The sequence below is a fragment of the Betta splendens genome, chromosome 17, assembly GCF_900634795.4.
Source record: "Betta splendens chromosome 17, fBetSpl5.4, whole genome shotgun sequence".
Taxonomy (NCBI): Eukaryota; Metazoa; Chordata; class Actinopteri; order Anabantiformes; family Osphronemidae; genus Betta; species Betta splendens.
In genome coordinates, this window is record NC_040897.2 from 7333832 (window position 1) to 7355101 (window position 21270).

Genomic DNA, 21270 nt, shown 5'->3' on the forward strand with positions numbered 1-21270 from the left:
GTTGGTGCAGGGATCTAATCTCCAGGACAATAAGGTTGCTAGGGATGGGAGCGCAGCAGCAACACTGATAAATATGTGCTGGACTTGTTGGCATTGTGTAATTGCTTGGATACAGTCTCACAAGTTGCATCAAGCTTTATCAAGTGCCTTAGCAACAACACTATTATCCTTTCAGCTGTGCATGTGCTCATGTCTGTGTAAAGAAAATGAAACCTAGGGACACATTATTTTTGCAGAGGATCTAGGATTTTTGAGTAGTTTTAATACAAAGACGTCCAGATATTTGAAGGCATTTCATTAATCTGCAAAACCTCTACAATAATTGCGATTGCCTGATATAAAAGAGAATAGAAATGTCTCTGATATCAGATTTTGATCCATTCTTCATAACAGCACATGTGGTCCTCGAATCAGTCACCACACAAATATTAACAAGACTCCCTGTATCTTAATGTAGCTGCTAGACAGATACAGTATTCAAGGCTTAACACAAGCTTGACCTCATACACACTTACAATATCTTGTCACATGGTTCATTAAGATGATGCATTATACAGTTTGTGTGTGGGACACTGAGTAACAGAAAAAAGGAGCAAGAGAAAGGATTGCAGCTCAGCTTCACCGCCTGCTCAGCAAGAGCTATTTTTAGATCCCAAGAAACAAAGAAGCAGAATCGCCTTTCATCACCCCTGTAACCATGTTATTTCACCTCCAAATGTGGCACTCAAAGACAGCCTGTGCTTCTTCGTAGCTATTTTTAGGCCTAAACTCCAATAAATGAGAACGCCTTTCCATCTGTCCTTGAGCCTTTTTTGTCATTGTGCTATATTTGTTCACATTTTCCTGCTGTCTTAGTAAATGCAAATAGGATGTTGTGCTTTTTATTTCAGGGCTAAAACTAAAAGAGTGTAATTAAATGGGAAAGCACTTAAGCTAAGGAGGATGAAGCTCTGGAGTTGTTCAGTGAGGCTGTCTTGCACCCTTTACTCATCATTAAATGAAGCTTGGAGGAGGCAGTGAATGTAAAGTGTTAGGCAGTGCATGTCTCTAAAAGCATCTCATATGATGTGACAGATAAACACATGCTATAACGGATGAATAAATACCCTCGTCATTTGGAGCCTGCTGGGGAAGATCCCTCACCTGGTCTGATCAATACCATTATGAGAATCACTGTTTGGTGGGTAGCTATAACTGGGAGCAACTCTGTAGCGCTACATGTTTAAATTATAGGAAACACATGCAATCACATGTATCAAATACAAACTGATGCTCAGAATAAACTCATTTTACAAACGGTCTAGTGCACAGCATGTATGTTAAAGATGAAGTTGTTTTTAACAAATGAAACAGTAAATAAAATAGAATATGTAATTATAGCTGTAATGAAATTATTGTCTTTACAAAGGTTTGTTCACAACATTTCCTGTGCATCTTTTTGGATACAACTTTTAAAATGCACATAAACTCACACCCCTCTTCTAGCTGTTGTGTATCGCTGCCCTTGCCTATATTTTCTGGGGCAGCAGAGACACCTTGTGGCCATAAGTAGCAAAGATTAGTTGTCAGAATTTTAGGATTTCCAAACATGTCCAAAACACATGTTTGTCATGCAAAGACAGTGTTTTAAATAACTACCCTTAAACCCTCCTGTGGACTTGCACAGTCCGAAACTTACTCAGTGACAGGTCCACAGCGGGACCCTCACAGCCAGATATTTGGAGGCTTGGTTGAGATTCATTGTGCTGCAGCAACTCTTTTTAAGCATGATGGCATTGTACAGGGAACTCATATTACTAATACAGGTATGGCAGGCATCCTGTTCATTTGGGGTAAGGGTTTAAATAAGAGGTAGGCAGCTGCTGTCCCTTGGAGCCCAGACCATGTTGGAGAGCCACAGCTGACAAGTGTAGCCCAAAGTCTGGATTATCAGCAACAAGAGGTAGGACTTCACAGATTGGTCATATTATCACTGGCATTTCAACTTAACTCACACTAGTCTCACACACACACGCGCTGGGACTTGTAATTCAGCATACAACGAGAGAGATTATGACTGACACCGGGGTCACGTGCTGAGAATTTAGCGGCGATGCGGATTTTGTGACTTATCTGCTGTCGAGAGAGGATCCATCACATTCTGTGTCATGATGAAGCTGAGTTAAACGGTTCAGTGTTCATTCTGTTAGAGGCACAGTGGCGACAACAAAATACACTCATAACAATTAGGAATGGATGAATGGGTTCTGACATCCCATTATGGCCGACCACACTATGTACAAATCGCTGGCTGCGTTTGTGTTTAATATGCTTTGCACTGTTCCCAGTGTTCAGTCGCCGGGAAGTTTTCGCTGCTTTGTTTCGCCTCAGTCGGACGCTGTGCAGTGTAGCATGCGACGTTTCTAAGGCATCAAACGCTGGGACACCTGACGGGAAAGCGATCATCACTGCGAGGATGAGACAAAAATATTTCCCCCGAGACGTTCAGAGTGCGTTGATGGCAGGCCAGGCCCTGGAACGACCACGTGGCACATTCGCTTATGGCTTCACAAGGACGAGGGATGAAAAGATTGTGATTATTATATTATAAATTACAATGACTCTAAGTGTTTTGAGTCTGCTCTGAGAGGCGCAAAGCTTGACGAAACCCTCGCGCTCAATATATCCTGAAAGACAGCGTCACCATTCCTTCTAAGTTATTAGGTAGGAGGTCACCTGCCCCTGTACGTCCAGCTTGAAGGAAGCCACCACAAATGTAGACGCTTTGGCCTGTGCAGGGCAGAAACAGGGAGAAAGGCGCTGTTCCTGAAAGTGTGTGTGTGTGTGTGTTTGTGTGTGTGTGTGTGTGTGTGTGTGTGTGTGTGTGTGTGTGTGTGTGTGTGTGTGTGTGTGTGTGTGTGTGTGTGTGTGTGTGTCCGTGTTTCAGCTGAAATCAATACAGTTATGTTTGGAACTTCAGGAACTCCAGAGGCAATGATCAATGAGCCTTCACAAAGGAGTAAAGCTGGTTAAACAGAGCGTAGAACGCATGTGAGTGTGACTCTTTATCACGGGTGCGCGTGACAAATGGCTTTAAATGCTTTGAGGAAGGCACAAATGCAGATAACATTTAATGGGTTCCGTCAGATGTCTTTGTCACACTGGGGTTGTCTCTCAGCAACGTTTCCCCTAAGCAGCTGGGAATGTAATACAATAAGGAAATTACTCATCTAAGAGGAACTTGTTGGCTTGTTTTCTAAGTAGGCTGCTCCCAGCGCTCTGCTGAGGTTCTTATCAGTCGAGAGCAGCCTGCTTATTCTGTGCGAATGTTACAGGACTGAATGACAGCTACAGTGTCCATCAATATAATCAAATCCATCCTGTGGGTAAAAAACTATGATCTCATGTCTGACTTCTGCTTTTTTTATTACATTTCCATATACACTTTTAGATCAGAATGGATGAATAAATACAACATTTGTGAGTTTGAGTGAGTTCTAGCCAATCTCAGGAGTGGGTTTCCATCGACCCTCGCTCTAATGCAAACACCGGTCGCCACAGACCTTATGATTCATAATGTCCCAACTCATTCGTCTGCATCTGAATCGAGCCTAATGTCATTTATGGGAAGCGAAGCCGCCGCACGTAAACCCGGGAACGCTGTGTTCAGGATCTGCAGAGAGCGAGAGGAGACACACGGGAGATGTTGTTGTTGTGAACACAATGACTTTGTGTTGACAGCAGAAGAGGTTTGGACACAGCAGGTAGTAGCTCATCGGCATCGAGGCCTTTCATCCGCAGCTATCTGCCGTGTTGTTTAACTTAATCGTGTCCCTTTGTGTTCAAATCGCCATGTTTACTCAGCTCCGCTGTATCAGCGGTGCTTCCTGTCCCAGCACAGCGTAGTGCGGTCACAACCAGGAAGTCTTGTTTAAAGGGTTACCACTAAAAGCCTTTATTTTGAGTTTTATTTGTACGCATAGATTTTTAAAATCCTCAACATACATCATAAATGACAAATATGCACCAAAGGTACAGTATAATCTTTATTAATTGTAATAAAGGTAGCAGAGATGATTCAGCTTAGTACAAAATGCTATAATTCACAGGTCTTTCCAGCGATCTTTCCATTCCGCCTCGCTGGGCACCAGAGGACGTGCATCATCCAAAAAGATGTTCTTAGTGACAGGAGCCAAGCGCACAGCAGACTCGGGCCGAGGGAACGAGAGGAGGTGACAGATTCCCACCGTTTGAGGCTGCACGGACACCTTTGCCTCCAAACCTTTCCATTTGTGACGACTGTGCTCCTCAACAGGTCGATCTACCAGAGGTTTCGTGAGGTGGATTTACTGGACAAAAAAAAGACGGTGACGGCGCTGAAGCCTGGAGAGGACCGGGCCATTCTTCTGGGTCTCGGGATGATCCTCTGTTCCGTCATGATGTACTTTGTCCTGGGGATCACGATCCTGCGCTCCTATGCAGACAGGTACAGGCCTGGTGTGGAACTGTCGCCTTTACACCCCACAGAAACATGTTTTATTCATCAGATGCTCTTGTTGACAAGCTGCTTCTGTGTTCCTTCAGCCTGAAAATTGCCACATTTTATGAAACCTGATTTTCAGAAACAAATTATACCCCAAGCTGAGTTGATTTCAAACCGTCAGACCCCCAAAGTGCTTTTTTGCATTAAACTGGATCTTTGTTTGACAACAGTGTGTGGACGGAGGAGAGTGTGTGCGTCGTCCTCAACTCCTCGGTGACAGCGGACGTGAACTGCTCCTACAACTGCGGGTCAGACTGCTGGAGAGTCTCCAAGTACCCCTGTCTGCAGGTCTATGTGAGCGTCAATAACACGGGCCGTGTCAGCCGTTTATCCCACAATGAAGACACCCAGGACACCGGCTCTGAAGTGAGTACTGGCCCAGAGGGAAAATGTGGGGAATTACCCGACCGTGTCAAATGTTGACAGTGGCTGTCAGATGTTGGCCTGGTTCTAGCCGCTCAGCTCTGAAAATGTTAGCTGATAGGATTTGGACTGTTTCCTGGTCAAGCTGAGAGATGATAAATGAAGGACAATGTGTTCAGCAGTGTGAAATACCACGCACTTAACCCACCCCCATTACTAACACAAAACTTGGGCCAAATTATTGTCCTCGGGATGAACTCAGTGTCCTTCGGTCCTGCCCTTGCAGTGCTTCTACATGCCCAGGTGCCAGAAGGACAGCGTGGCCATGCACGCCGCGATCCGAAACATCTCCGAGCGCCTGAGGACGAGGCGGCTGATCCCCTGCTACTACGACCCCAGCGAGCAGCAGGAGGCCGTGCTGCTGACGCGGCTGTACGACCACGCGGCCGTCGTCCACGCGCTGCTCTGGCCCTCCTGCATGCTCGCGGGGGGGGCCCTCATCATCGTGATGGTGAGGCTCACGCAGTATCTGTCCAGGCTGTGCGAGGAGATAGGGAAGATCAAGAGGTGAAGCGTCCGGCAGCTGCGGGCGTCGGGCGCCCGCGGGTTGACGCGACGACGGACGTGGCGCGACAGAGGTTGCCGGGAGTCAACAGCCTTTTTGTGACCTCCTGCAAACCTTCTTTTTTGGCAAAGACATTTGGAACAGCTGACTTTCCCTCTGAGGATGTTTATAAAAGTGAACTGAATGTTCCAAAGGGAAAACTGTCAAACTTGTAACTGACATTTATTATACAGATACAGGGAAACAATGGCTGGGTTTTACCTAATGTTTACAATGTAAATGATTCAGAGTTGAATTGGTTACAAAGATGTTTATTACACTTTTAATCTTACTACGGTGTTTAATGAGCATGTGGTTGATTGGAATGCTATTGATTCAAAACTTGTTTTATGGGCCTTGTTTTGTGGTTGTTAATGATTGTGGATTTTCTGTTGTCTTGATAATACCGTTTACTGACACTGTAATGCTTCTTCCATTTTATACCCACTATTCCAATGACCAGGATTATGAAATACAGTGCTTGTGCTCCATGAGCCGACACAGCCTGAAATCTTACTCTACACATTCTCTGAAAATGAATCTAACTAAGATCTTATGCTTATAATCAACTAATGCCTCAGGACACCTCTCTCATAAAAACAGCTATTTAAAGATCCCTTTACAGTTGCTCTGTTCTAATATGGTTCTTTGCAGTCACACATACTGACTCTGCAGCTGTTAAACAAATTACCACCTCCCCAGGATATTTGTGAACTATAAAGCACACAGAGAGTACGCACCTCTGCAAGGCTGCACAATCGTTAGCCATATTTAAGATAAAATGGTGCTAAGAGAATTTGCAGATGCATAAAAACACACAGGGAAACATAAAAGCACGTATGATTCTGCTGGTTATATACATGTTTAGTTGTAAATAGTGCAACTGTGTTATAACGCTTCTTTATGCAACATCTCCTCTGGCACTGAGACAAAAACATCTTGAGCTCCTGTCTCTTTAAGAGCATCCATCCCCTCATCCCACTCCGTTCTGATCAGCCAGCTTATGGAAGTTTTCTGGGAGCTGACCTAAAGCCAGCTGCAGCAGAATCCGCCCTCCGCTGACAATCTAGTCAAAAATCCAGTTGCATACAGGCCGAGGTTGGACATGAGGTGTCATGAACTGATGAAAACATCCCCGGCCTGGAACTCTATCCATTGTTGTTCTATGGTTCTGTTTCTGGGAAGCGTGAATGGAAAAGTTACAAAACAACACAATTTCAAGTCAGATTTTATTGAAGAAATACTTACCACAAATTAGTCGTAATTATGTTAGGAATGTAATAATTATGTTATGTAATTATGTAAGTCAGCGTTTCTTTAACATAGATGGATGGATGGAGATATAGAACAGCTCTGTTTTAAATGTTTTGTTCCTTCTGTACTCTTTAGTGTCATTTAGTAAAAACACTTTGAGCGTTTCCCGTGGATTCCCGTCATCCCGTGACAAACTCCTTCTCACAGCTGTGTGTGGGAGGCGCTGCACGACGATGAGCCTGCCGCCAGCCTTCGAGCAGCGAGGCTAACAGGCTAGCGTGCTACCGACCCGTGCCGCTTGTTTTCGAGATAGCACGATGAGGAGCCCCATCGACTGCGGTGGACTCTATTTGCTACTACGTGTGGATAACAACAGCCGGAGCTAGGGGCGTCTCTGTAGCACCACAGCGGGCCCGTCCCGACCCCTCGATCACTGTGGATGGACGGACGGTAGAGCCATCACCGCTGGCTGAGACTTCCACAGCGGGCACGGATGGGATTTGGTCGGCTAACGTTAGCCGCTGCTAACGATTGTGCTGGCTGACTAGCTTCGCGGCTAACCGGTTGGCGTTTGTTATCTGTCACAGGTAGCATTATTTTTGTCCCCCACACACACATGTTGACACGTGTGAGCTTTACTGTTTACGTTAACACCTGTCCAGTTACTCACTGGACAGACGGTCGGGTCGAAACCATCTTGTTGTAGTACCAGCAAACTAACAGCAGCTCGTGTGTGAATCCAGCTTTTCATACTACAAATGACATTGATCTGCTAGCGAACTTAGCTAACACGGTTAGTAAGCTAACGAACAACGCAAGACAATAACATCGAGTCAGAGATAAGCGCCACAACCGAAAGTGGAGGAGGTTGCTGACAACTGAAGGCTAAAAGCTAGACGATAGCGGCGTTAGCCGCACTATGCTAGCTAACAACTTTGTTTACATGGCTTGGTGAAGTCTTTCATTCCCTGTCATTGGGCATTTGTCTGTTCATTGCCTTTCGCTATCACTTAGCACTAGCTCTGCTGGTTTACGCCTTACTTATTAAACAAGACATTTATTCGCACCAGTTAAATTATCATCTTAACAGCAGTGGTGACTTTTTAACGACTCTTGAAAGTGTTATTTCTAGTAAAAGCACAGTGCGTCGCTAATGTTAGCTTCAGAGCTTTTGAACGCACCTTCGATGTTATATAATGACATAGTCCAGTATGGTGAGTTCAGAAAGGCTTAAACAATATACGGTTGCCTTTTAGGCATTCACCTGGTTATATAATTTCATAAAACGTGGCAAAGCACGACAAGTAGGGACGCCCTCGGGAGTGTATATAGCCACTCTGCCGTTACTAAACAAATATTTACCGAAAACCTTGTACACAGGCCACTGATTCTTATTCTGTGCTCGTGTCTCCTTCTTTCTCACAGTTGGTTGACGACGCTCATCTGTTAATTCCCAGGCTCTGAAAAGAGCGGATTTGCTGGCACCACCATGCCTCCCAGGCCGTCATCAGGAGAACTATGGGGGATGCACTTGATGCCCCCCAGCATCCTGGTGGACTGTCTCCTGCCAAATGGCATGCTTCTGACATTGGAGTGTCTCCGGGAGGCCACACTCATCACAGTCAAGCACGAGCTTTTCAAAGAGGCAAGGAAGTACCCGCTTTACCATCTGCTGCAGGAGGAGAGCTCCTACATCTTTGTCAGTGTCACCCAGGAGGCAGATCTGGAGGAGTTTTACGACGAGACCAGGAGGTTGTGTGATCTTAGGCTTTTCCAGGCCTTCCTTAAAGTTATTGAACCAGTAGGCAACAGAGAGGAGAAAATTCTCAATAGAGAGATAGGTATGCTTCTTAATTTATTTTATTTTATTATATTACAAAATATCCTGCCCTGCTAAATACTGTATGCTATTATGTACATAACAGCAGGTGGATTTACAAAATATGGCTTTAACTGATTACATTATTATTAGGAGCAGAAGTCCGTTAATATTTCATGTAATGTGAACAAACTTTCTCTTGAAGGTTTTGCTATCGGGATGCCTATATGCGAGTTTGATTTGGTGAAAGATCCAGAAGTTCAGGATTTCAGAAGGAACATTATAAATGTTTGCAAAGAGGCGGTGGAGCTCAAAGACAGTAACGGACCCCACAGCCGAGCTTTGTACGTCTACCCACCTAATGTAGAATCGTCTGCAGAGCTTCCCAGGCACATCTACAACAAGCTAGATAAAGGTAAGAACACGACGGCAAACACTGCCGTAATGAAACAGTGTGCCTAAAACGATTGTCATTCAAACTCTTCTATTTTCTTTCTCAAAGGTCAAATTATAGTTGTCATTTGGGTCATTGTGTCACCCAGCAATGACAAACAGAAGTACACTCTGAAGATCAACCATGACTACGTGCCTGAGCAGGTGATTGCAGAGGCCATCCGAAAGAAGACACGGAGCATGCTGCTCTCCCAGGAGCAGTTAAAGATGTGTGTACAGGAGTATCAGGGAAAGTACATCCTCAAAGTCTGTGGCTGTGATGAGTACTTACTGGAGAAATACCCTCTAAGTCAGTACAAGGTAATCACATGCAGTCTGACAATAATGCTGTTGTACTCACAGTCTACTTTTATGTCACATCGCATTTTTAGGTAATTACGTGGTCTAAATAGATGAAAGGTTAAAAACAGACTATATTTATCACATGGATAAGAACAAAGTGCTTAATGTTTCAGGTTTTGCAGAGTTACAGTCTAGAGATCAAAGTGTATGTGTTTAAATCTCACTGTTTGCCCTCTACAGTATGTGCGCAGCTGTATTATGCTGGGAAGGATGCCCAACTTGATGCTAATGTCCAAAGACAGCCTGTATTACCAGCTACCTATGGACAACTTCACCATGCCCTCCTACGCAAGGCGAATATCCACAGCAACGCCATACATGAATGGAGAAACTGCCACCAAGCCTCTATGGAGTATCAATGGAACACTGCGGATTAGGATACTGTGTGCCACTTACGTCAACGTCAACATCAGAGACATTGACAAGGTACAAATGATGGTGTTGCTGGACAGTATCTACTGTGTATACCGTCCTTCTGTCTGTGTAGTCAGAAATGAGGTGATATTAGCTTTTGAAGCTGTTGTTCTTGTGGCGGCTCTAGATCTATGTCAGGACAGGGATATACCACGGTGGAGAGCAGTTGTGTGACAATGTCAACACCCAACGTGTGCCCTGTTCTAACCCCAGGTAATGGCCAATGAGCAATTGGCAATCGGCTTTGCGGATGTAATGGTAATAACCAGTTCAGTGATTGTTTTCTTGTTTGTTTCAGGTGGAATGAGTGGCTCAACTACGACATGTACATTCCAGACATTCCCCGCGCTGCACGGCTCTGCCTCTCAATCTGTTCTGTGAAAGGGAGGAAGGGAGCGAAAGAGGTTGGTTAAATACCAATATAATAAGTGTTTTGGATTTAAAGAAACTCCAGTGTCTCTATAAGAGTACATCTGATGACCCTGTATTTATAAAAGCCAACCAATACAGTGATTTCAGCTTTTGTTAGTTCTATAAGTCAGAGCTGTTGGTTAATATGAGCATGTGAAATAAACAACCTCCGTGTGCACTGCCCTGCACCTGTGTGCTTCATAGCCCCAAGCACCTTCCTGTTTAATTATTTCATATGCATCATGTCACTGGTATTTTCCTTTAGGAGCACTGTCCCCTCGCCTGGGGCAACATCAACCTGTTTGACTACACCCACACACTGGTGGCAGGAAAGATGGCCCTCAATCTATGGCCTGTCCCACACGGCCTGGAAGACCTGCTCAACCCCATCGGTGTCACAGGCTCGAACCCCAACAAGGTAAACACTGGAGGTGTGGCAGCACTGTTAACTGTCATTCCTTTACTAGGTGTTGTTAACTTGTGAAAGTAAACAGGCTTACAAGGCGGATGTCTTTGATTTTTAGGCATGGACCCTCTTGAAATATTAACAAGTCATATTAACATGGAAGTGGCACCATTGTGGATTGTTATTCCTTCTTCTGCTTACCTTTAAGCCTCATGACCCATTTTGTAACTGAGCTAATGACAACCTTAAGATTGTCAGAGCTGGATTTAAGCCACCTTGTTCTAAGCAACCAAGCCTCTTACGCCACTTAATTAAATACTCATTGACACATACATGCTTTTACAACATGACAAACACCTTGAATGACCTTTCCTCTTTCAACATGCAGGAAACTCCTTGTCTTGAATTAGAGTTCGACCACTTCAGCTGCCCTGTCAAGTTTCCTGATATGGCCACCATAGAAGAGCACGCAAACTGGAATATATCTAGAGAGCTCGGCTTTAATTACTGCCACACTGGTTTGGTAAGCGAACATTACTGCCACACATTGTCACAAGTAATTTCACTTACGCCACAGTGTAGCTTCAGTTTGTGCGTTATGTGATATTATAGACCAACAGACTGGCGCGTGACAACCCTCTGACTGACAGCGACAATGAGCAGCTGCGGCAGGTGTGTAACAGAGACCCGCTGTCTGAAATCACTGAGCAGGAGAAGGACTTCCTGTGGAGACACAGGTAAGGCGTGCATGCTTTGTGGAATTTATCAGGGTGGAGTGGTCGATGTCACACCATCATACGGTATGACGGTTGGATGCTGTCATGTTATAAGCCTAACATTTTAAACTGCTTTAGACAAGACTGTGTCAACCTGCCAGAGATCCTTCCCAAGATCCTTCTGGCTGTGAAATGGAACTCCAGAGATGAGGTTGCACAGGTAAGCTCAGGTTTCTGCTGATGCCATGTCACATGAAGTAATGGATATGTACCTGTTGTTATGCTAATGTATGTGCCATTGTAAAAGTACATGCGTGTAGTGAGTGTGCATTTGTTTTTCATTCCAGATGTATTGCCTTTTAAAGGACTGGCCTGCTATCAAGCCAGAACAAGCCATGGAGTTGCTAGATTGCAACTTCCCTGATCCTATGATCAGAGAGTTTGCCGTGAAGTGCCTTGAGAAATATCTAACCGATGACAAACTCTCTCAGTACCTCATTCAACTGGTTCAGGTAAGTTGCATTCACCGCTCGATGCAAATAAAATTGAAGTAAACCTTCAGATGCTTTTTATTTTGTGTCTTTGCTCAGGTTCTAAAGTATGAGCAGTACCTCGATAATCCACTTGCACGCTTCCTGCTGAAAAAGGCATTAACCAATCAGAGGATAGGACATTTCTTCTTCTGGCATTTAAAGTGAGTTAGCTTTAAAAGGTCTTCTCTTGGGAATTTGGAGCTGTTTTTATGTGGCTTAAAAGGTTAAGTTGTTTGAATGTCACATAACTGCCTGGTCCTGAATCCTGTTAAATTCAAGGAAATTCTAGGAAAACAACTGTTGCCAGTTAATGTATTGGTATACGTTGTGTCTTTGTAGCTCTAGAGCTAGTGGGACACAGTTGTCTTAGTCTTTCCTGTCCTCCTATGCTCAGGTCAGAGATGCACAACAAGACAGTGAGCCAGCGGTTCGGGCTGCTGCTGGAGTCGTACTGCCGGGCCTGTGGCATGTATCTGAAGCACCTTAGCAGACAGGTGGAGGCCATGGAGAAGCTCATCAATCTCACTGACCTTCTCAAGCAGGAGAAGAAAGATGAGGCACAGAAGGTAACAGCCGGCCGCCGTTATTTGTGATCCGCTGAATCGTTAAACTTAATCTTGACAACATCTGGACCAATCTTGGTCAAAGCAGATAAGTGGACAGCAGTAAGTTTGCAACATAATGCATTCATTTCAACCAACCAAGGATAATACACCTTTAAAAATCGGATGGTAATTAACGTGGACTAATGCAGGACATCAAAAATGCTAAAATTCACTCCATGATGAAGGCAGAGTAGATGAAGGCCTCTATTACCCCTGCTCTCTGGTTACGACCTTTAGTTTGCTGCTTCTAAGAAATGAAGACCAGCCAATTTTGAAGTTTTTATCTGGCCACCTGAGAAAAACAAGTAATTTAGTCATTTGCTCTTCATTTCACTTAACTGATATTGAATCTTTTGCTACAAGCCAATTTGCTCTTTTGTCTAAACAGTTAGTTTAGTTATTTACATAGCTATAGGACACACCCAGGATCTTCACATCATCCAACCGATGACTCTTCATGATGTCCATCCACTCAGCACAAATTACTTAAAAACAATCATTCTAACCACTTAATGTCCCGTATGTCCACCAGAGGGGGCCTGTTATTACTCAAAACCCCCACTGTAGCAGCATTACCTCACCACAAGAGGTTAATAATTTTGCTGAAGCAAACCAGCAGCACGCTGTTTGTACTTACTGCTTATTCGCCAGACTGACCTACTCCTCCAGGGTTATTAATAATTGATGCATTTATTTATCCCTACTAAGGTTCAAATGAAATTTCTGGTGGAACAGATGAGGAGGCCTGACTACATGGATGCACTGCAAAGCTTCACCTCCCCACTGAATCCTGCACACCAGCTGGGAAACCTCCGGTACAGCAGCCTTATCTTAACCCTTCCTTTTCAAAGGCTTGGTATTTGTCATGCCATTTGTAGATGTGCCTTTTGATATCAAAATAGCTTTTTATAGTATATAACAAAACATTTGTTTGTGTGTGTGGATTACTTACTCTGCTACGGAGACACAGTCTGATTTTATGATAACCACGATAAAATGCATTGCCGTGTCCGTTTCAGCCTAGAGGAATGCAGGATGATGTCATCAGCCAAAAGACCTCTCTGGCTTAACTGGGAAAACCCAGATATGATGTCGGAGCTGCTCTTTCAAAACAACGAAATCATCTTTAAAAACGGAGATGGTAGGTCTTCCCTGTTTTTCCCTTGTCCCACTCTGCTTTTGTGCCTGATTGTCCCTGTCACACACAGGCTCCAAACTGCTCTTGCTAAATCATAATTCAGCCTAAGACCGTAGGAAATTTCACGAAACACAAACACGACCCCATCCCTGCTTCTTGCATGGAGTTCAGGAAGAACAAATCACATTATGGCACGTTTGTGGAGCTGCCTGTGCATCACACAGCTGTGCAGCCGCACCAAAACTGAATTTGACAGTTCTGCTCCACGGTGTTGATCAAAGCACAGCTAAGCAGCTAATGTTCACCTCCCTGTCATCCACACTGTCTCTCTCGATCTCTGTAGATCTGAGGCAGGATATGCTGACACTGCAAATCATTAGGATAATGGAGAACATCTGGCAAAACCAAGGGCTTGATCTCAGGTAGGCTCCTCATTTCACCATGACAGCCAGGATGCAGGTACATATTAACATCGGCTGAACCTTTTATGTTGTCTTTGCCTGAGTGCTGGTGAATTTCATCTTCTAGAATCTAGTGTTTTGTGTCTTAATTTTTTCTGCCTATCTGTTTACTGACTTCCTTTCTTTTCGCAGGATGCTGCCCTACGGTTGTCTGTCGATTGGCGACTGTGTAGGTTTGATTGAAGTGGTGAGGAACTCTCACACCATCATGCAGATCCAGTGTAAAGGAGGCCTGAAGGGGGCGCTGCAGTTTAACAGCCACACACTGCATCAGTGGCTCAAGGATAAGAACAAGGGAGAAATGTGAGTGACAGAAGCAGTGATTTGCACAGACGTTCTATACTAGAATAGGTGTTGTTATCGTTCAAAGGAAATCACATTTAAACCGCTGTTTCTTTGGTAATACTTCACTTTTCTGGATCCTGGTTGAGACTAAAGTATTTTCCATTTGTTTGATTTGTCAGGTATGACCAGGCCATAGATCTGTTCACACGGTCGTGCGCAGGCTACTGTGTAGCCACATTTATCCTGGGCATAGGAGACAGGCACAATAGCAACATTATGGTCAAAGATGATGGACAGGTAGTTATTACATTTTCACATTATTTAATGTTCTATACGTGCAAAGTAAAGATTATTTTGTTAGTAATATTTTTTTTTCTTTTTACAGCTGTTTCACATAGATTTTGGTCATTTCCTTGACCACAAAAAGAAGAAGTTTGGGTACAAGAGAGAGCGCGTGCCCTTTGTGCTCACGCAGGACTTCTTGATTGTGATTAGCAAAGGAACTCAAGAGTGCACCAAAACGAGAGAGTTCGAAAGGTAGGACAAAGGTGGTTAGATGGGGCAAAGCAAAAGGATCAGTTATCACCTTTTTTTAGCTTAGCTTAGCTTTGTAGCTAATGTATCTAATTTCTTGTCTGCCTACTCCCCTCAGGTTTCAGGAGATGTGTTACAAGGCATACCTAGCAATCAGGCAGCACGCCAACCTCTTCATCAACCTCTTCTCCATGATGCTGGGCTCAGGGATGCCCGAGTTACAGTCCTTCGACGACATCGCTTACATCAGAAAGACCCTGGCCCTCGACAAGTCGGAGCAGGAGGCCCTGGACTACTTCATGAAGCAGATGAACGACGCTCATCATGGAGGGTGGACTACCAAGATGGACTGGATCTTCCACACAATCCGGCAGCACACTATGAACTGAGCGGACTGTGGCAACAACAGCACACTAAAAACCAAAAGGATAGTGGGAATCGAACGAGGTATTTACTCTTAACACACTAAAGCCTGGTCAATGCATATGCCAGCGGGTGACTCTGAAACATTGCCTCCCAGTGTGCTACGACATCAGGGAGCTCGGCAGGGCCTTTTTCTTGGATGTAACATCTAAGCTCTCAGTGAGAATTTCATCTCCATGCACACCTTAGAAGCAAGGGTGCGATTCATATATCATGTTTCATCCGTCTTATTCATAGGAACTAAACATGTCTATTGGACCTTGACTAGGTTGGTCTTCATGTGAACACTATTGTGTCTGTTTGTATTATTTCTATAAATATGTTCAGTAAACCTGCAACCATTAGCATTAACTAAGAATCAGTACGGCGGTATACTACGAGCACAGCTGACAAACTGACAGTAACGACATTAGTCCCACTACCTGTTTCGAACTGATGAAGACGGGGGCGACGGGCGGCTGAAACACAGTGAAGGAAGCGTGATAGGTGCCCAGAAACTCCTGTCACAGTCCTCACACACTAAAAGACTGACAGAGGATGCATTGTGGAAAACTCAAGCTGAAACAACAACTTCTTTGTAGCCTAAAGGAGAGATGTCCTTATTTTAGAAATCATGTCACTATGTAACTCACTTTTTTACAGCTTTGTATCAATTGACTTATATGCATTTAGTGCACATATTCCTTTTTAATTCTATTTCCTACTGAGCCAAAGTACTACGTATGTAATCCCACTACTTAGTTGTCTTACTGTTTTAAAAACAGTCACTATTATTCCAAATGTCACGTGTCCTTGAAGCACCGATCTGCGCAGTATTTTGTCTTCGTTTTGTTTCGTCTATCAGTATTATTATCTGACAATTGAAACACTACCGAAATCCTTTCTAAGCCGCTGCAGACGGGTGTGTGACCTGTGATGAACTGGTTATTTGTGATATTTAGGCAAGCGTTCCTCGTGTGTGCAGTGCTTGTTACACTATGCAAGTTGTGATCATATGTACTGTACACTGCAGGTCTCCGTGTGAGCGTCAGGGGACGCCTCCTTACTCTGAGGAGTGTGTCAAAGAAATTTAAACACACAGTACAGACAGTAAAACGACCGATGGTCTCAAATGGTTCTCTACTTTTTCCTAATAGAAATAACTGAGAAATATCTTTGGACCCTGCTTTTTACCTCGCCTAACCAGGTCCATATGTGGAGGCCCACAACAAGCTCTCTGGAAGACGTTACAGGAGGTGTTTTGAATTTTTACCAGACCCTCCTCACTTATGCCCCTTATGGTCTGAGATCATACGGATTAGGTAACTAGAAGTAATTGAAATGAATTTTAAAACAAGTGTCTTCGTCCCCCGTGTCCTTTAAATGTCCCCCTAATGTGTGAGGGAGTAGTCTTTGCAGGTTTGCCTAAAGCACAGGCACATGTCAGGGGTCAGGCAGAGCTCTGGCGTTACAACAGCGTGGTTTCCCCAAACACTCGAGTCTGTATGAAAGTCCAGTTTTTCACCATGCACATGCTCAGGAAACCGATCCCACAGAGATGCATGTGCTGCTGTACAGGCTACAGAGCTGTGGGCGGGTCCCAGCCTGAAAGAACTAGATCCCATAGAAAAAAAATCCATCTACACCTAATGATATAATTTCCCCTTTTCTACTTATGGTTGCTGTTTCTCATGCTGCATTATGCATGAGGTCCTTGAATATCTTCTTTCTGATTTTGATTTTTTGTTTGACCTGATGTTGTTTACTTGAATTTCATGTATAAAAGCGAATTTGTTACGTGTTTGAGGTACAACAGAGTCACAATGAAGGTAACAGAATCTGCTACTGCTACTACATGTGCAAATGCTTTCCTTGAATATTTACAGAGGTAATATATTTTTGTATTTTTAAAAAGAAAAAAAAAGTGTAAGCGAGCTCATACATGTAAGTGCTAACCAAAAGACCGGGAGGAGCCGTACGTGTACGTTCACCATCCTCATAAGAACCCAGTAGACAGCTTTTAGTTGTTGAAACGATATGAATGGCAAAGCCGAGGTAAATGGTTGAATGAAGGACAAGACAAGGACTTGATGCTGTTGTCGGAGGGACAGTCTTTATAAGTGGAGCTTTCCTCCAGAGTGGAAGTCAGTAAGCACAATAAGTAGCTTATTCTGCATGTTTTAACCCACATCCATATGTTAACTGTCTTTGCATCTGTATATATCATCAACCTTTCCAGTACTTGCTTTAATCATCCTCATATGACCATGTCAGATAAGAAACTGTATGCATTCATTTATTATACTGTTGAATAATAAAAACATTTCTCCCTCTCACATTATGAGGCTTTTTATTACATTCGTTTGCTTGGGTACAAATGTGTAACGTACAAGCTTGTAAACGTTTTATCAAAGGAGTTCACAGTATTGATCAGGGCTTTCATTGGATTCTAAATCTTTCACAGAAAACAGCACATTAAATGCAACACTTGTTTCTGGGCAAACAAATATGATTAATTTATACATATAAAATGGTTCAAAATCCCTCTGAACACTAATCAGTCAAAGTGTTGTTAGTAAAAAAAAAGGCCTTGAATTTTCTAAAGATGCTTTTAGACTAGTCTTAGGAACTGAGTACAATAAATTCATATTTGATGATATTCAATGTTTATAAAATGTCTAGCAAATGCATTTAAAAAAAATCAGTCTTGGCATGTCAAGCATATTTAAAGTAAGGTCTACTCAAAAAGCTGGTTAATGATGACCAGCGACAGCAGATAGAAATACGTGATCTTGTATATGACAGATATGATGGAAAGTGTGACATTTATGAGTTAAGAACTGAAGCCCTGCAGATTTTCCTCCGGCATGTTTCAGCTTCTGAAGAATATCCCTCAATTTTAGAAATAGGTGTAGCATTATTCCATCGAGCCTTTGGTTAGTCGGGAGGTGCGTGCCTGGCCTCCAGAAGACCTTGTGGTCCTCTTAAATAATTGAGGCGACCCCGGTTCATCACGCGGGCGACTGGATGCTGCGGAGGAGCCTGTACATTCTGCCCTGGCTGTATGTCAGCGGCAGCCTGGTCCCCGCGGCCTCGCCGGACACCTGGGAGGACAGATGGGCCAGGCACTGCGTCAGCTTCACCAGGCCCACGAGCAGCGCGCCGCCGCCCAGCGTCAGGCAGGGCCACAGCAGGGAGAACAGGGACCTCCTCAGCGTGTACTTCCTGCGGAGGATGACGTCGCCGGGGTGCCGCGCGCCGCTGCTGAAGCATGACGAGGTGTTCCCCCGCTGATTGTCCAAGAACCGCTTCACCTCTCGGACCTCGTCCTCCAGATCGGCCCTCTCCATCCGACATTTAGGCATGTAGAAACACTGGGAAAGGAAAGGAGGATATGATTCAAGTGTAATTTTTATCAAGTGAGACGCTTGTTACAGTTGGCAGCACTGATTGCAATCAGCGAAACAAGCTTCCAGGTTTTTTTCCACCAGCTTTTGTCTGTCAGAAGAATTCCAGGCCTTCTAGCCTGTATTTGCTGAGGGTACTGAAAAAGCTCTAAATGGAGCACGAGTGCAGTGAACATCTAATAATGTATGCTGGCTTATTAAGAGGGGCTCAGGAATCAGAGTGCTGCAGGTTTTCCATCCTGTCAGCTGCTTCAGCACACTTTTCTGCCTTCACCTATTTCCCAGGTCCCTGCTTATGCGGCTAAAATAAAGACGTCCGGAGCAGTGGGGAACAAAATGAAAATCTGACTCTGCCGCACCTGCAGCGCAGCAGGTCCAAACCTGGGGCTCTACGAGGTCAAGCGTAACGCCTGGAGTCTTCACCTCGGCAGTGGCGAGGACGGACTCTTCGTCAAAGCGCAGGACCGCGCTTCGGTTGGAGTCCGCGAGGCGAACGGTGGCCCGGAGGCACGGCACGGTGCTCACGCCTCTGCAGTCCACCCAGTCCTTCAGGATGTCGGTCCGCACCAGCACGCAGCTGCTCCGCTCCTGCCAGTTACTGCAAAACAATAGTGAGGTTTCAGAGGCTTTGTGTTCATGAAGTGTAAATGTGCAGCGTACCTGGTAATGTACGGCTTGACCACCGTCATCCCCACGACGAAGAACATGAGCACGGAGAAGGCCATCATGGTGAAGCCCAGCAGGATGGCCCTGTCCTCGCCCACGCTCATCACCGGCGTCTGGGTCCGAACCCGCTGGGCCTCGTCCTCGTCGGCCCCTCGGCTCCAGTCTTGGTCCGGGGCCGCCCCTGTGTGGGTGCCGTCCCTGTGGCTCAGACGCGTAGGGTTACATTCATTCATTTGACGTATGAACACAACACGCGCTGGATCACAGTCATGTCACTCTGAGCTTTTTCCTTGATGAGCAAAGATCAGTGAGATGTGCTTTGGAAGCAGCTCATTTAAACATCTGCGCTTACAGCTTTTAGAGATCTAGTGTAAATGACAGATTACTGCTCACCTGTGCATCATATATACTGTATAACGTCACCAGTCTTCTATAAAATGCTCCATAACAACACTGGTGGACAAAACCCCTAGAAGTACTCAGAGGTATTAAGTTTAATGACATCATTAGTGCAACAGTTGAAATGTTTGCTAGCTAATTGATGACTCCACCCGTATGTAGGCCACGTACAGTGTAATAACAAATACTCATGTGTTGGCGGACAATTGGAAATCTGAACTTGAAGCTTCTTAAACCCCAGTGTTTGTCCTGAATAATGAACTCCCAGCAGTGCTTTTAAAGCCGGTCGATTGCCTCCTCTTACCGCGCCTGCCGCCTGCGAGCACCCTGCAGGTTGATGTTAATGGGGATGCTGAACGACCTCCGGGGAGACGCCGCGTTCAGGATCATGCCCGCTCCCAGCTCCGCCGCCTCCGAGCCGAGCCCGAAGTAGCGCTCAGCGACCTAACAAGAGCTCCTCCATCTGAAAGTCAGATTTCATTGTCAACAACTCAGACCTCATCTCGCGCCTCCAGCAGGCTCCGGCTGGCTGACTGGGCCGGATTGCAGCCTATTCGCCAGGGAGCTCCCTGTTGTTTAGCAGCGCTCGCAGGTGAGCGCAACAACACCTTCCGTCCTCGTGTGCGTTTCCATAGAAACCACCTCAGGTAAGGCAGGTAGGATGCTAATGGCCTCTCGGTGGGCCGCGGAGGCTGAATCCCTCCTGCATTATCAACATTTTGCACAAAGCTAAACAGCATCATGACAGTTCAGAGTCAGAATTTGTAACCAACTGTATCAAGTCCCTCAGAGAAATGGAATAAAGTGGGACTCCGTCGCCAAATAAGCAGACAGCGCCTGTGACCCCTCAGTCTCGTCCTACTAAAAGTGTGATGTGGGTGCAGGACGTGAAATTATATGTTATCTATAGACTTCACACCACCTTATTATTAGTATTATTCATGTCTATATCGTCATATGGAGGCATTGACTTGGTGACACTGTTTTAGAGGCAGCCATTAACAGACAGCTACCTCAGTGCAGCCGTGACTGTTTGTGTCACAGCTTTTATTTTGGGAAATGTAATCAGATCACTTTTATTACCTTTGTGCCTTTATGACGGCATGTGATTTACGCTACGTGTCAAGAGGCAAATGCAGTTATTAAATAAAAAGCTGTTCACATCCGACGCCGACAACAGTAACGATGCAGCCTTGGCGCTCCAGCCCCCCCTTCCTGCGGAGGAACCAACAGCTTCGGATGAAACGGGAGAAAACAGGATTAAAAATGCATGGAGCTGCGTGTACTTCAGCTCACCTGGTAACTGGAGACACTGCCTTGACCGGGAGCTGGGAGCGGCTGCACACGCTCAAACAGAATTCCGGCTCTAGCATCAATGCGTGATGCGGCGGCGTCCTCCCACCGGGCCGGGACGCCTCTGGCTCTGGTTCCGTCCCGGGGTCCGGCCTCGTCCCCGCTGAGCTGTCGCCGCGTTTCCCGCCCCCAGAAGTTGTCCTCACGTCGGCGCTGAGACGCATTCTTCTGATCATTGCTGTA

At 45.0% G+C, this 21270-nt stretch overlaps 3 protein-coding genes across 3 annotated transcripts; 2 read left to right on the top strand and 1 right to left on the bottom strand.

Moving 5' to 3' along the window:
- Window positions 1–3632: 3632 nt before the first annotated feature.
- Window positions 3633–5988, top strand: kcnmb2 (potassium large conductance calcium-activated channel, subfamily M, beta member 2). Its single transcript, XM_029131665.3, has 5 exons — window positions 3633–4011; window positions 4089–4211; window positions 4295–4465; window positions 4693–4888; window positions 5172–5988. The coding sequence occupies exons 1-5, from the start codon at window positions 3992–3994 to the stop codon at window positions 5454–5456; spliced, it is 795 nt and encodes a 264-aa protein (XP_028987498.3). The 5' UTR covers window positions 3633–3991; the 3' UTR covers window positions 5457–5988.
- Window positions 5989–8232: 2244 nt separating this feature from the next.
- On the top strand, window positions 8233–17598 carry LOC114844354 (phosphatidylinositol 4,5-bisphosphate 3-kinase catalytic subunit alpha isoform). The gene is made up of 20 exons (XM_029131660.3): window positions 8233–8584; window positions 8768–8977; window positions 9065–9315; window positions 9538–9783; window positions 9899–9984; window positions 10070–10175; window positions 10448–10600; window positions 10977–11111; window positions 11201–11325; window positions 11443–11524; window positions 11652–11816; window positions 11895–11998; window positions 12232–12403; window positions 13151–13257; window positions 13462–13583; window positions 13924–14002; window positions 14174–14344; window positions 14506–14623; window positions 14712–14863; window positions 14979–17598. Exons 1-20 carry the CDS (start codon window positions 8233–8235, stop codon window positions 15247–15249), a joined length of 3207 nt encoding a protein of 1068 aa, XP_028987493.1. The 3' UTR covers window positions 15250–17598.
- Window positions 17596–21171, bottom strand: kcnmb3 (potassium calcium-activated channel subfamily M regulatory beta subunit 3). The gene is made up of 5 exons (XM_029131663.3): window positions 21031–21171; window positions 20039–20197; window positions 19330–19533; window positions 19093–19267; window positions 17596–18636 (listed from the first exon to the last, which is right to left on the bottom strand). The coding sequence occupies exons 2-5, from the start codon at window positions 20122–20124 to the stop codon at window positions 18274–18276; spliced, it is 828 nt and encodes a 275-aa protein (XP_028987496.1). The 5' UTR covers window positions 20125–20197; window positions 21031–21171; the 3' UTR covers window positions 17596–18273.
- Between the last annotated feature and the right edge of the window lie 99 nt (window positions 21172–21270).

Bases quoted from the DNA above. Each gene is read 5' to 3' on its own strand.
- kcnmb3 (XM_029131663.3), bottom strand. From the start codon at position 20,124: ATGATCCTGAACGCGGCGTCTCCCCGGAGGTCGTTCAGCATCCCCATT. The intron at 19,268-19,329 runs GTACGCTGCACA...ATTGTTTTGCAG, and splicing joins GTCAAGCCGTACATTACCAG to TAACTGGCAGGAGCGGAGCA. The intron at 18,637-19,092 runs GTGAAGACTCCA...TTCCTTTCCCAG, and splicing joins CCGTCCTCGCCACTGCCGAG to TGTTTCTACATGCCTAAATG.
- LOC114844354 (XM_029131660.3), top strand. From the start codon at position 8,233: ATGCCTCCCAGGCCGTCATCAGGAGAACTATGGGGGATGCACTTGATG. The intron at 9,316-9,537 runs GTAATCACATGC...TGCCCTCTACAG, and splicing joins ACCCTCTAAGTCAGTACAAG to TATGTGCGCAGCTGTATTAT. The intron at 10,176-10,447 runs GTTGGTTAAATA...ATTTTCCTTTAG, and splicing joins GGAGGAAGGGAGCGAAAGAG to GAGCACTGTCCCCTCGCCTG.
- kcnmb2 (XM_029131665.3), top strand. From the start codon at position 3,992: ATGACAAATATGCACCAAAG. The intron at 4,212-4,294 runs GTGACAGATTCC...GCTCCTCAACAG, and splicing joins GGCCGAGGGAACGAGAGGAG to GTCGATCTACCAGAGGTTTC. The intron at 4,466-4,692 runs GTACAGGCCTGG...GTTTGACAACAG, and splicing joins CTGCGCTCCTATGCAGACAG to TGTGTGGACGGAGGAGAGTG.